The sequence below is a fragment of the Molothrus aeneus genome, chromosome 19 (assembly GCF_037042795.1).
Source record: "Molothrus aeneus isolate 106 chromosome 19, BPBGC_Maene_1.0, whole genome shotgun sequence".
NCBI classification, from domain to species: domain Eukaryota; kingdom Metazoa; phylum Chordata; class Aves; order Passeriformes; family Icteridae; genus Molothrus; species Molothrus aeneus.
The window spans coordinates 6,889,873-6,903,200 of NC_089664.1; the positions used below are offsets into that span (position 1 = coordinate 6,889,873).

General features: G+C 52.7%; 1 protein-coding gene across 1 annotated transcript; it reads left to right on the top strand.

Annotated features, from left to right (window-relative positions):
* Positions 1-975: 975 nt before the first annotated feature.
* AIF1L (allograft inflammatory factor 1 like) lies at positions 976-13,080 on the top strand. The gene is made up of 5 exons (XM_066562859.1): positions 976-1,076; positions 5,548-5,614; positions 8,613-8,654; positions 9,813-9,975; positions 11,638-13,080. Exons 1-5 carry the CDS (start codon positions 999-1,001, stop codon positions 11,723-11,725), a joined length of 438 nt encoding a protein of 145 aa, XP_066418956.1. The 5' UTR covers positions 976-998; the 3' UTR covers positions 11,726-13,080.
* Positions 13,081-13,328: the final 248 nt, after the last annotated feature.

Consider the following 13,328-nt stretch of genomic DNA (forward strand, 5'->3'; position numbering starts at 1 on the left):
AAAGCTGCCCGAGGAGTGGGGTGCCAGAGCTGCAGTGCTGTGGGGGTGTGATGGCAGGGGCTCCCCTGCTGCTGCCCAAGGACAGCTCTGGGAAAGCAAAACCATGGAACAGTGAGAGCACAGCGTGATCCGGCTTGGCCAGAGGCAGGGGGCCGTGGCCACTTACTGTCTCTCTGGGAGGACAATTATATATCTCCAGCGAACACACAAATTTGCTGCTCTTACAGAAATGTCAAGCCTCTGCTGTGTGCCTGCTGCTGAAGATGTGGTTCACGCTGCCTCCTGCTCTCCCTGGATCTCTGTGTTTTTCGCTGGTGCCACCTGCCTAGAGCTGTATCCGTTAAAAATTCTTAATATAACACACAGCTGTCCATCCAGGGTGTGTGGCGGCAGGAGAGCACACTGTACCTGAGTCTGCTGCTTTTAAAGAGCAGGGGTTTGAGATGCGGCTGCATTTGGGCTGGTGAGGGGCAAATGTCTGAAAATTCTAGCATAAAATCATGCTAGTACATGATTTTAACATAAGGTGTCAGGCTGACACAGTGGGGGCGTGCGACCCTGGCTGGGACACGCATGGCCGGGACATCACCTCGGCCAGGACTGTCCCTCGGTCCATCCCTTCTCCCGCTGCTCGCACTCCAGCGTTAATCCATCGCCTGGAGGGCGGCTGTACCATCCCGCCCCTGTGGCTCTGCCGCCGGTACCGGCGGGGCGAGGCCGCTCCCAGGGCAGCTCCGGAGCGATCCCCGGTGTCCCGGAGGCGCGCCCGGCGGGCGGTGCGGGCACAGGGAGCCGGTGCCTTCCCTCCTGCGGGAAACCCAGAGCCGGCGGTGCCTCCCCCGTGCCCGGGTACTGCGCTGCCCTCCCGGTGCGGGGCGATGCGGGCTCCGCCACCGCCCGCTGGGGCGGGGAACGGGTTAAGGGCGGGGGGCGGAGGGCCCGGCCCGGCCCTGCCCGCCCCTATTTAAGGCGGCGGCGGGCGCGGGTGGCTCGGTGCGATGGCGGCTCCGCGCCGGCCGAGCGGCGGGGGGCTGCGGAGAGCCCCGCAGGACGGGCGGCTGGACGAGATCAACAAGGTGGGGCTGGGGCCGCCTCCCGACCCGACCCGACCCGACCCGACCCCGCGGGGAGTGGGGAGGGGGCTGCGGCGAGGGCGGCGCGGCAGGAGGAAGAGGAGGAGGGGGGCGGTGGGTGCAGGAGGAGCTGGAGACCCCTCTGCCCAACGCCCTTTGGGGAGGGGATCCGGCCGCAGGGAGAAGCGGGGTTTCTGCGGGGATCGCTCTCCATCCGCTGGTATTGCCCTCTCAGGCGGCTCTTTGCAACCCGTGCATCGCACATCGGCAGGTCCGAGCGGGCTGGTGGGCGCCCGGGGGCTGACTGCTGTGAAATTCCCTTTGGGAACGTGCTCCGGCAAGAATGGGGACTATTGTTCTCCTGGAGGATTTCAGCCTCCTCTCTGCTGTATCGAGCGCTTCAACTTTTTCTTCCCGGAATGAGAAGTTTCTGCTGCTCAGAGCTGACTCCAGCCTTCCTAGCTTTTCTTTACAGCGGGTGAACGGGCTGCCCAGGATAGCTGGACGTCCCACAAGCCTCGGGCAGGGGGAATGGAACCTCCTGGATTAGTGCAAAGTGCACTGGGCTTCGTGCCCTTCATGCCAGGGTCAGGCAAGGTCCTTTTCCCCCACGCTCCAGGCTTACCCTGTCCCTTGCTTGGCATGGTTATAGGGGCAGTTCTGTTGGCATCCCTCCCAGCTAAGAGCAGTTCTGAGGGTGAAAAGAAGGTTTTAACCTCGAAGCAAACAGTGCTGGGACTTCTAGCACTTTTTAGGTGCTCCTTTAGTTAGTGACACCTTGGTGTTTCAAGTGCAGAAATCAAATCGCTGTACAAGAGAGGAGGTGGGCTCACCCTGTTCTCACATTGACTAAGCTATGAAAAGTAGCAATATGCTCCTCCAGTGAGACAGTAGAGGTGAAGTTTAGGTCACTGGAGAGGGAATTAAGTCATTAGAAATTACTCAATTAACTAGAAATTAGGATGTGCTGTGGAATAAGAGGAGAAAAAGAGATGTCAGGTATAAGGTGTATAATAAAAGCACTTGGTTAAAATGGAGCCTTTGTAACCTGCTGCTGGAAGGCAGACACCAAGGTGTGTAGCTGGGTCTAACATACATCCCCTAGCCAAGGTGGTGATGGCCCTTAGGCTGAGGCTCAAGGAACTGTGCTGTACCTACTGCTGCAGCTTCAGCTTCTCCACAGCCTCCAGCATCACACAGGCACAAGGTGGATACATGATCCTTAAGCTGGTGGGAGCTGTAGGACTGAGTCTGGGAAGCTGTGCTTGCTGGGGTGCTGGGGGTGTGCCACTGCTGTGTCCCGAGGCTCAGGGCTGTTCCCACGCAGGGGACAGGTTCCCTGTCTCTCCCCTAAGCTGACATCACTTCTGGCCTTTTCTTTGGCTGAGGTTTGGGTGACAAAAATGAAACAAGCTATGTGACTTCCCTCTGACAGAGCTGCTTGTTTGCATCCTTGCTGCCCTGTGTGCTGGCTCAGCACTATGAGATGGGGTTTGAGCAGCTCAAAACCAAGCTGCAGATAGCATGGGTGGCAGATGCCCGTGGATCCTCAGAAGCCACTGTGCTCTGGGCAGCAACCCCCACGCTGCTGTGCTCTGCCAGCTCTGTGTGGCAACGAGGGAGTGCAGCAAACAGCCTCACACCTCCCTGACAAACAGCTGATACAGAAACTTGGGCTGATACTGTGGCTGGAGCCAGGGAGGGGGTTTCCCCAGCACTGAAGAGCCCTAAGGCTGTAAAACAGTCAAGTGCTCCTAATAAAACCTATCAGGCCAAATTCCTATCAGGCTTAATCTCATTGTCTCATCCTAACACTTAGCTCCCTCCAGCTCTGTTTTCCTGGCTGGTTTCTACCCCAGAGCTCTCTCTGGGACATGGGTCTGGCAGGCAGTAGGCTGAGTGCACATGTGCTGCTGAAGGATAGCCCAGTCCTAGTGCTGACTTCTCTCTTCCAGCCTGGACCACTCTTCTGGGCTCCCCTCTTGGTTTTCCCCCTCTTTTCAGGCAATGCAATCACATTGTCCAGCCTCGTGCATCAAGGTGGCAGGTCTAATCCAGCACAGATTAGTTTCAACCTTGTTTTACCTTCTAATGCTCTGGGCTGCAGGGAAGGAATTCAGCCTTTTAGAGAGCAGGTGCCTGCTTCTCCCATCAAGGGCAGGCATGAGCATCCCTCAGCCCTTCCCAGCCCCTGCAGGCAGGGTGGCTGGCATTCAGCACTTAAACATCCCTGTGAGAGCTTGGCCTGCCAGTTGGAGTCACCTTTTTGAGGAGCAAGGATCGATGTGGCTTTGCTCAGGTTGTGTTGCAGGTAACTGGGACTTGTCTGACTGAGTTTATTGGCTTAGAAAAGTCTCTCAACAGCTCAAGAAAGGCTGTTCAGGGCAGGAGCGGGGGAGAGGCTTTTAAAGCAGTTCTTATTAATAGAACATGCTCCTTAAAATGGGAACTTTAGCAAAGGGCTCTAGGAGGAACTTCAGTAACTTCAGTCAGGCTCTAGGAGGAACTTTCAGCCACTCTTAGTTTGAGTTTGAGTCACGGGCCCTGGGGACTGAATTCCTGTGTGCCATTGTGAGTGTTTTCCTTATCACAGTCACAGCCCAGCTCACACACAATGTGGAGAGTGGAATGCCTTTCAAATACAGCCCCTTGTTGCTTCCTTGCACCTGGAGCAGAGCTGAGGTGCTGGTGGCCTCTCCAGCCTCCCTACAGTCCTAATCCTGTGTGCAGTGTCACCTGTGCTGCTCTTGTGTCACACTGCCAGGGGCTGGTGGCCTCCTGGGCATGTGTCCCTCAGCCATCAGGAATGGATGCATTCCCTTCAGTGTTCACCATTTCTGTGCTGCTTCTTGCTCCCAGAGAGATGCTGTGCTCTGCCCTCACATCCCCTGTCCTGCTGGGAGGTGGAAGCTGCTTGCTGCTCCCGCAGGGCAGGAATGAAGCTGTGACCTAGTGGCCAGGAGGCGTTTTGGCCCTGTTTTGGCTTTCAGTGATGTTTGCCTTCTGCAGAGGCTGTTCAGTGGTGATGGCAGCAGGTAACACTACTCTGGTCTCTGGTGACTCCTGCTGCTGCCTGGGCCCAGGTCTCGAAGCTGAATTGGGCCCTTTGTGTTGGGCTGGTAAATGATACCCCTGGGTAGAAATAACTGAGCTAAATGAAACTGAGTTTGCAAAGGAGAGCAAAAGAAGGAACTGGAAATATTTTTCACCACACACAGCTCTCCATTTGAGTTGGTGACCATGGTGATGAGGGAAGCCAGTGTCACACTGGTTTTGTGGCCATGATCTCTGGTGTCCCATCTGGAGTTTCTGGGGTGGGAGGAGGGGGTGGCAGTCACTTCTGTCCTAGTGGACTTCCTACAAAGCCCTAGTTCAGCTGCAGGGAAAAGACTTGCCATGGCAGTGTAGGTTTGAGGATTCCCTGAGCAGTCCAAGCTCCCCTGTCCTAGTGAGGAAGGAGGGAGAGCTCCAGGTGTGTGGGATCCAGAGCACAGGAGCATGATTAGGATGGCCAACAGTGATCAGCACACAAAGCTCTTGGTGACCCATTCCTGCCTTCCCCATGAGCATGGGGAGCAGTGGTGAGGAACACATTCCCAGAGCAGGGAACAGCCTCAGCCCTCCATCCACTAACCCCTCGAGGGGTTTGTCCTGGACAGGCCATGCATAAACTGTGCAGATGTTAATGATTTCTGCACTGAAGAATGTGGTGTTGTGCAGAACACAGATCGAGTCCTGAAGCTGTGCTGGGCTGGAGCTGGGCGGTGTGGGAGGGCAGGGACAGGAGCGAGGCCCTGCTGCTCACAGCTGTGGGGAGTGCTGCTGGCAGGGCATGTGCATGTTGTGGTCTGTTCTCTTGGGTATCTGAAGGTTTTTGAGGTGGGGCTAGGGACAAGTGACCAGAAGAGATTCAGGGCTTCCTCTCCAGCCTGAGCAGGGTAGAGGGGGGAAAATGGATATTTGGTATAAGAGTTCCTAAGCCCAAAATACCTGTTGTCTTGGGCATATGACATTCTGCAAACTTTGCCTGCTCTATTTGCAACCCCTCTGAGTTTATCTAAGAGTTTGAAATCTGAGATAAGAGTGCTTTTTGCAAGGACTAGGAGCCCTTGCTGGAAATAAGTGCCCAATCCACATGCTAAGTGTGCTTAGCATGAGATGTGGGGAGTGGAAACCCTGGGTGAGCAAGAACAGGGGCTTTCATGCAGTTATTCCAAAGGTAGGTGGGGTCCAGTCCTCCCTCAATCTGCCAGTGAGAAATCTGAGATATCAGAGGGATTCCCCTTGCACTGGAATGTTAATGACAAGGTGTGGAGGGATTCAGGCCATTTTCAAGTCTCCTGGTGCTGTTGCTCAGCTGTGATTCTCTGGGAATTGTGTGAGTCTTCTGGCTAATGCTGCCTTTGCAGGTGCCCTCTAGGGTGTTTTCCTTTGCATCTTTAACCTTGAGGATATATTTTTTTTTCTGTTTTAGGAGTTTCTCTGTGACCCAAAGTTCAGTAATGAAAAAGACCTGGAGGAGAAGTTGGCAGTGTTCAAAGGTGAGAACTGGAGGGTCGCCCTGTCCTTTGAGCCTTACTGTTTGCTCTGAACCAGCTTATTTTCCTCAGCACTTGGATCTCACCAGCCTGAGATTCTCTGCCAAATACAAGTGACTGAGCTGGGATGGATGCCTACCCCCTTGCTTGTGGGACTTAGTGAAACTCTCTGGAGAGGTGTTTTCCACACAAGCCTTTGTGCTTCTCCTGCTTGCAGGGCAGGGACTTGTCACCCTACAGACATCCTGCCTGGCAGCTGCTGTTACTACAAAACCTGCTGTGAGGGCAAAACCCTGGGGAGCAGCAAAGGAGGATGGTTTCTGTCTAGTTACCCAGCAAGTTAACTGGTGTAATGGACCATGCAATAGCTGGACTCTATTTTATTTTATTTTTCCAAGAAGTAGGAGGCCCTCATTCCGCAAAGCAGAAGTGTCAGCTGCTTTCTGGAGGAGTTGGGGACTTCCTCTCTCCAAAAGTTTCAGTTCTTTCCCAGCCCCTTGACAGCAGAGGGAACACAGCACTGATATGTCTAGTTCTTGCCAAAGCCTGACTCCAGTGGGTCAGCAGATCCAGGGCTTAGGTCTGGGCCTTTTGCTGGGACAGGGGATAGAGAAACAGCTCAAAAGCCTGGAGTCCTCTGGAGCTTGTCCCCAGACTGGTTAGAGGACAAGATCTGGCAGGGTTATTCTGGTGTACCCACTTTCTTTCCAAGCAGTGGCTGCAGGCAGTTGGGAAAACATGCCTGCGTCACACTGCCTCGAGGCTTGTGCTCAGCCTGGCTCTAACCAAATAAAACCTGACCTTGCTTCCATTTCAGACATTGTCTGCTATTTCCCTTTGAATTTTGGCTTTGCAATCCAGCAAGGAAGAAGCTGGCTGGCGTTTTGCGATCCCTTACACTGCTGGGCACAGAGGAGCCTCCTGTGCTCCCCGATCTCTTTGTGTTGCCTTTTGTGTAGCTTTGGCTTTTGGCTGCAGCCCCGCATTATTTTTTCCCATCACAATTGGGGCTCTTCAAACATTGCAACTGTAGGTCACAGGCGCAGAATTCCCTGTAACGAGAGCCTTTGGCATCTCTTCCTGCTGCCTCGTGAGTTTGTCTCCGTGGCCTGTCCCTCTCTCCAAGGCCTCCTCCAGCTCCCCCAACAATCAGGTCATTGTGTGGTGATGGGGGGAATATTTCTTCTCTGCTGTCCTTCCCACTTCCTCCTCCCAGCCTGGGGGAGGCAAAGATGGAGCCCTCATGCAGTGTTTGTGTAAATGTATTTGTGAGGGAGGGACCGTGCATGGGTTTTGCCCCACTATATCCCTGCTGCTGGGGTGGGAGGGAAATGTGAATGTGTGAGCTGAGGCTGATGTAAAGCTGCCAAGCTGCCTCTGTTCTCTGCAATGTTGGCTAAGTGTCAGCTCAGAAGAAAAGAAAACATGGGCTGGGCATGGACATGGCAGAGCAGGGTTTGTGCCCCAGGCATATGCAGAGGTGCCTGACCCTGGTGAGGGAGGTGGCAGTTAAAATGCACAAGGTCATTCTGGTGAGGCAGTCCCACATCAAGTATCACTCTGGCCCCTAAACATGTGTGTTACAGCCCTGATTTCTTCTAGGATTGGTTGCTTGATGGGAGACATTTGTTCCAGCCTGAAGCATGAATAGCTTTGGTTTGTACATGGTACTTCCTGTCCATGATATTCTGTCCTGGTCAGCTCATGGCAGCAGGAATCCATGGGCTGAGACCCAGGTGAAGACATGCCAAGCCTCTGCCATTCCTTTGCCTCCTGCCCATCAGTCCAGTTAACCCAACAAATTTCCTTTGGAAGCACAAGTCCTGGGAAGACTCCATTGTATGAAATAGCCACTCTTTCCTTTGGCTCCTTAAATCAGCCTGCCACTTCTGTGTTCATGCTCATATGCCTGTTGGTGTCCCTGGGGCAGAGGCAAAAGGTCTTTTCCATTTTCCTTCCTGGGGCAAAGGAGCAGCCTGGAAGGGCTTGGTTAATTTGAGTCCTCCAAGGCCATTGTGGGGAGTGAGTGCTCACTGCAGGGTGATTTCTCCAGCTCAGCATGGATGGATGGTGCCAGCAGGCATCTTGCTCTTTCCATTTAGTAGAGCTGAGGTGATGGGGGCGCCCTGTGGTGCTGGGAGCTGTATGGTCTGCAAGACAGACAAATCCTTGCCTGAAGAGCTTAAAGTCTAAATGGGGAACAGCTATCAACGGGTGGGGGGTGTGTAGGAAGCTCAGGTGTGCCACTTCAAAGGGCAGAAGCTGCACAGGACTGAATTCCTGAATTTTCTAACTCAAATCAGTGCTCTGCCTGTTACAGCATGCAAGTTTTTGTCCTGCAAAGCTAACCAGACCTTCTGGAGCAGGCTCTGCCTCTCTCTGGCAATGCCGGAGTTGCTCAAGTCAGCAGTGTTTGACAGCAGGCTGGAAGGGCAAACAACCTGCTCCAGCATCACTGTGCCCAGGCATGTTCTTGGCTTCAGCCTCTTGATGTGGTCCTTGAGCATCTCTGCTGGCAGGTGCTGCTCTGGGAGGGAGCACAGTGACGGGAGCACTGTGGAGTCTGCCCCTCATTACTGCAGGCAACTGCGTCATTTAATCCCCCTTCTAATCTGATCAAGCTTCATCTCGGGAGTGCTCAGGGGTTTGTTTTCCTTGCTACTCCTTCTGGGAGCCTGTTCCAGAGCTTTGTTTTTCTGGCTGGAAACCTTTTAACGCTGTTCATAGCCAGCTGATACCTTGTTCTCATGCCGGTGTTTTCCTTCAGCTTAAATGAAAAGCAGCCACAATTACAGAGAACTTAACTCTAGAGCCCTAGAGTTGAGATAAGGGTGCTAAAACCAGGCCTTGAGATGGTCTCCCCCTCTGAACTTTGCATTCAGCAGTATTTCAATCTTATCACCAAATGCTTTAATTCAGGGCTGTAAGCAGGCAGTGCTCCAAAGCCCTGCACACCCCCCTGCTCTAGAGTCCTGCTAACTTAATTCTGTGTCTCTTCCAGAGAAATACATGGAGTTTGACCTGAACAACCAAGGAGAAATTGGTGAGTGATTCTGAGGGATGCTGGGCTGGAAGAGCCACAGCCTGTCTGCTGCTGAATCTGCTGCTTCCTTCTGCATCATGGTGTTGAGGAGGAAAACTTGTGGGCTTTTCCTGTGTCCAGCCTTGCTTGGATCTTGATTGCCAGCCCGGGGCTTCCTTGGCTCTCCAGCCTCTGCCCCTCAGCTTCCTCAGTCTCTCTTTGCCTATTTCAAGATCTAAGCTCTTCTCAGTGCTTTTCTCCTGAAGTTCTGTTGATCTCCTCCACTTCTTTCTGCTCTAAATCCTTTTTTTTCTTCTCCCTTTTTCTCCACTGAGGCCTTCTTCTCAATCCTCTGCTGCAAAGCTGGGAATTCAGAGCTGGGAAGCTGCAGGACTTGGACAATCCTAGGGCTTGCCTGGCTTGAGGCAGGAGCTGTATAAATCCATGAGCACTTCTGGTGCAGAGAAACTCTTTGCTTTGCAAGGAAGGGAGCAGAGGGAAGCAAAGGACTTGGGTGTGAGTCTGGCTCAGCTGAGCAGCCCTGCTTTGGGCTCAGAAAGCACCAGTTACATAAAGTTCCAGCCTCCTGCAGGCCTGGAGCTGACACTGAAGTGTAATCACTTGTGCACTGTGCCCTTCCAGGAGGCAGCTGCCTCGTTCCCCTCCTCCACAAGTCTTCCAGCTGAAGTGAAGCCCGTGTGGAGCTGGAGAGGCCTGACTCAGGGCTTCCGGGAGGGAAGGGGCCCGCAGGTCTCAGCAGGCAGCAGTGCAATGGGAGGAAATGGCCTGTGGCGATGGCCAGGGGCGTCTGCTCCCCACAGCTTGTTTGTCTCCAGCTTTAACCCCAGTGTTGCTTCCCTCCTCCCCATCCTTGTGATTCTTGGCACCACAATCCGAGCTAGAGAGCACTGTCCCCACGTGTCTCTGGAGCACTTGGAGTTGTCCCTCTTCTCTGAGTGTGTGGTACTTTTATCTTGAGCTGCACAACTGGGAAGTGATGCTCTGTACTGGGCAGAGTGGCAGTGAGCTGTGCTGGAAGGCTTCTTGTGGCTTTTGGCAACAGCTTAATGCTGTCAGTCACAGGGTGAGGCGGTCCCAGGTGGGAACTCCTGGCTCTGTCCCTAGGGTTGCTCTGTGCTCAGTGGGATCACCCCTTGACAGCAGTGATTGCTCTTGCAGATTTGATGTCTGTCAAAAGGATGATGGAGAAGCTGGGGGCTCCGAAGACCCACCTAGAGCTGAAGAGGATGATCTCTGAGGTGACTGGAGGGGTCAGCGACACCATCTCCTACCAGGACTTTGTCAACTTGATGCTTGGGAAACGCTCTGCTGTGCTCAAACTGTGAGTGTCCTGGGCTGGAGCCAGGGAGAGCAGCAGCACCTGAGCTGCTCTGGGGGGAAGCTGGGAAGCACAGGCTGTTCTGTCTGGTGGAGCTGGAGCTGTGCACACTCAGTGTTCATGGAGGGAGATGAGGATCCTTGTGCAGGGGAGTCTGCAGGGTGCCATGGAGGGTGTACAAGCCCGTGGTGAGGCTGAGCAGTGGCGAGTGCTCCCAGCAGAGCTGCCTGCTGTGTGTTAGCACCAGGCTTCCTCCCACGTGCTCCATGGGAGCCATTCCCCTCCCTTCCCGAGGGTGTGCAGGCATTCAGCACTGCAGGACTTCTTCCCATCTCTTCTCTGAGGATCCTGCTGGCTTTGGGGACGCAGACTTCCCCTGGATGGTGGCAGGACTTCAGTGAATGATGGTCCTGCCAGCACCAGTAGTGCTGGCTCCTGTATCCCGCAGGATGCTCCATCCCTGTCTGATCTTGGAGGGATGGGGAGTAGATGGAGATGGGGCACATGGTTAAAACAGCTGGCTCGTGCTGGGAGAGGTTTTCTGTGATACAGGCTGCCAGCACTAGCCTCCCATGGCCCCCTCTGCCCTCTCAACAGGGCTCTGAAAGTGCTGCTCTAACAAATGGCTTCCAAACACTTGCTTGGCTCCATCTCCATCCCATTGAAGCCTGGCATTTCCTTTCACAGCTCAAAGGCTGGCCCTGCTTTTGTATCTGAAACTGCCATGAATAGGAGCTGATCCTCTCCATCCTCCTTACCCCTTTTTGAAGGCAGCTTTAGAAACACAGCCAGCTTTCCGGGCAGGTTGGGAGGAAGAATCTTGCACCCACCTCTTACGTGGTTTCTCTAAGCTGGGACATGTTTGCTGGCAGATTCTCCCCACTGTGTGCTGTGTCTCTGTCGTGATGCTCCTCTTCCAAGCAGACACAGACTTCTGACATCCCTGCTCCTCCTTTTTCTCCACAGAAATAGACAGAGCCTGCAGCGTGTCCTGTATCTCCCATCCCTCCTCCCAACTGCAGCAGCTTTCACAAACAGGTCCCTTCTCTTGCTAACAGACACCCCATTGTCTGTTGGACCCTGTAGAGCAGGAGCAGAAATGTAAAACTCGTCCTAAGAGCAGTACAGCCCTTTGATCCATCGAGGCAGCTGGCATTCCCAGCGTAGCTGCAGTCCTCAGGGAGGAAGACAGTGCTAGTGGTTACAAAATGCTTGAGATTCCTACAGCCAGTGCCTTGCTCCTTGTTTTTGCTCTCTCCCCTGGCTGTAATTGCTGTTCCTTGCTCGGTGTTGGCTTCTGAATGTTCTGTTGTGCGGTTATGTGCAAGGTGGGCCAGGAGTGGTATTTGCTTTTACACAGCAGGAGCACTTGGCATGCAGTGTGTGCCCAGGGGATTTCGGAAGTGGCTGTCTAAATAAAATGTGCTAATCCTCTGGGCTCTGAGAGGAAAACCGGCAGAGACTTTGGGAACCCACTCCTGGTAGCTGCTGGAAAAGCCAGCCTGGTAGCACTGCCCTCTGTTGGCTTTCCCTGCATTGTTAATTACCTAAGTGCTCTTTGTAGGGGAGCCAGATGCTCTTTTTCAGCAGAGAATGCCACCCCCAATGATGGATAAATATACATTTGCTTTTTTTTTAATTGGCAATATCTGTTGTGTTTTGCAGGGTCATGATGTTTGAAGGAAAAGCCAATGAAAGCAACCGAAAACCTTCTGGTCCACCTCCAGAGAGAGACATAGCCAGCCTCCCTTGAAGAGGACAGGCTGTAAAATGGGCACTGTTTGCTTTGCTGGTCTGTAACAGAGGTTACCTGTGCTTTGTTACTCTTTGCTGTGGACAGTCCTAGTTTTCAACTAACCTGCCTTAGAGGAACAGCAAGGGAAGCTGGAGACCCCCAGCTCGTGTCTTTCTGCTGCATCCCTTAGCCAACTTGATCTGTTAGACAGAAGCCGTAGCACCAAGTGTTATGTGAGACCAAAAAGAACAAAAAATATCCTGTGATTTTACTCTTTCCTCTGCCCTTCCTGCATTTCTCAGACGAGGAGCTACTTTGTTCCCAGCCTATGGATTCAGAGCTGTGCTTGTCATGACAGGTTCCTAATGGTCCTTGCTGCCAGACACGGACAAAGCCCCTGAGAGCGGCTTCATGGGTGTAAAGAAATAAGTGCCTTCTCTGCTCCATCCTCCTGTTCCTACTTTGGACTTAGTTCTTCCCCTCCTGACCTCCCCAAAATTCAAATCGGCCTCCCACATCTGTCTGATCCTATGGGGAATGTGCTTGGACACAGAGATCTGCCTGCACAGCCTGTTGGGGTGGGGACAGTTTCTGTCTGCTCCGGGGGCTCATCCTGCGGGCAGATCTCAGGGTCCAACACCAGCCACTGCAAGTGAGGATGGTTAATGCCACCTTGGGGACCCCCTTCCTGATAAATCACCACTTGGGCCCGACGAGGAGTGTAACCTCTGGGCAGGTGGTTGTCTGTCTCATCCATGGAGTCCAGAAACAAGCTGTGATGCCTTTGCAGCCCCACAGGATTCCTGGGGCAAGTGAAACCTCCAGGTGAAAGGAAAACTGAGCCTGGCCAGAGCAGTTGCAGATGAGGATCTGTCCTTGGGCAGCTGCTCTGTCCCTCTGATTTTTGCAAACCTCCCTGTATGTGTTTCAGCCTAGTCCCTTGGGACTATCCATTTCCCTGATGGATAAGCTCTCAAATCTGCAAAATAAGAAGGGCTGTAAGTATGGAATATGAGCTGGGACTGTGCTAGCCATGCTCTGGGTACTGTGGTGATTCTTGTTCCATACACAATTTCTGGAATTCAGGTGTTTGCTCTTTGGCCTTGCCCTCTTCTTTTCTTAAATGTTCTTGACAGCTTTTAACTTTTTTAAATCATGGTTTAGTAAGTACATTTTTTAAAGGAAATACAGATGATTAACTCTACTAGGCTGATTGTTCCTGCCAAAGGCTGCACTTTTAAATAATTTAAAAAACCAACAAAAACATTCTCACTACTGTTTGTGTGAAAACCAAAACTGTAACAGAGAGAAAAATTATGAGCAAAAGCAGCACCAGTCTACTTCAAGGACTGAAAATAAATCTTTTGAAGCTACACAGTGTGTCAGTGTTTACTGTTATCTCCTCTGAAGTTTGGTCCATATGACTGGTTGAAGATTAAGAGAGCTGGTTTCCAAGTCTGTTAATATAAACCCTTAAACAGATCCAGGAGATAGGTTTGGACTGTCTTGATCTGATCTTTATCTGTAATAACTGACTGAAAGCCATGGAGTTTGTGGGATGAAATACAGAGGCCACCTCCTGAAAGCTGGCTCTTTTTTCTGACTTACTGAAAAAGAAACA

Excerpts from the sequence above, each read along its gene's own strand:
- AIF1L (XM_066562859.1), top strand. The coding sequence starts at position 999 with ATGGCGGCTCCGCGCCGGCCGAGCGGCGGGGGGCTGCGGAGAGCCCCG. Across the intron at positions 1,077-5,547 it reads GGCTGGACGAGATCAACAAG|GAGTTTCTCTGTGACCCAAA; the intron begins GTGGGGCTGGGG and ends TTTCTGTTTTAG. Across the intron at positions 5,615-8,612 it reads GAAGTTGGCAGTGTTCAAAG|AGAAATACATGGAGTTTGAC; the intron begins GTGAGAACTGGA and ends TGTCTCTTCCAG.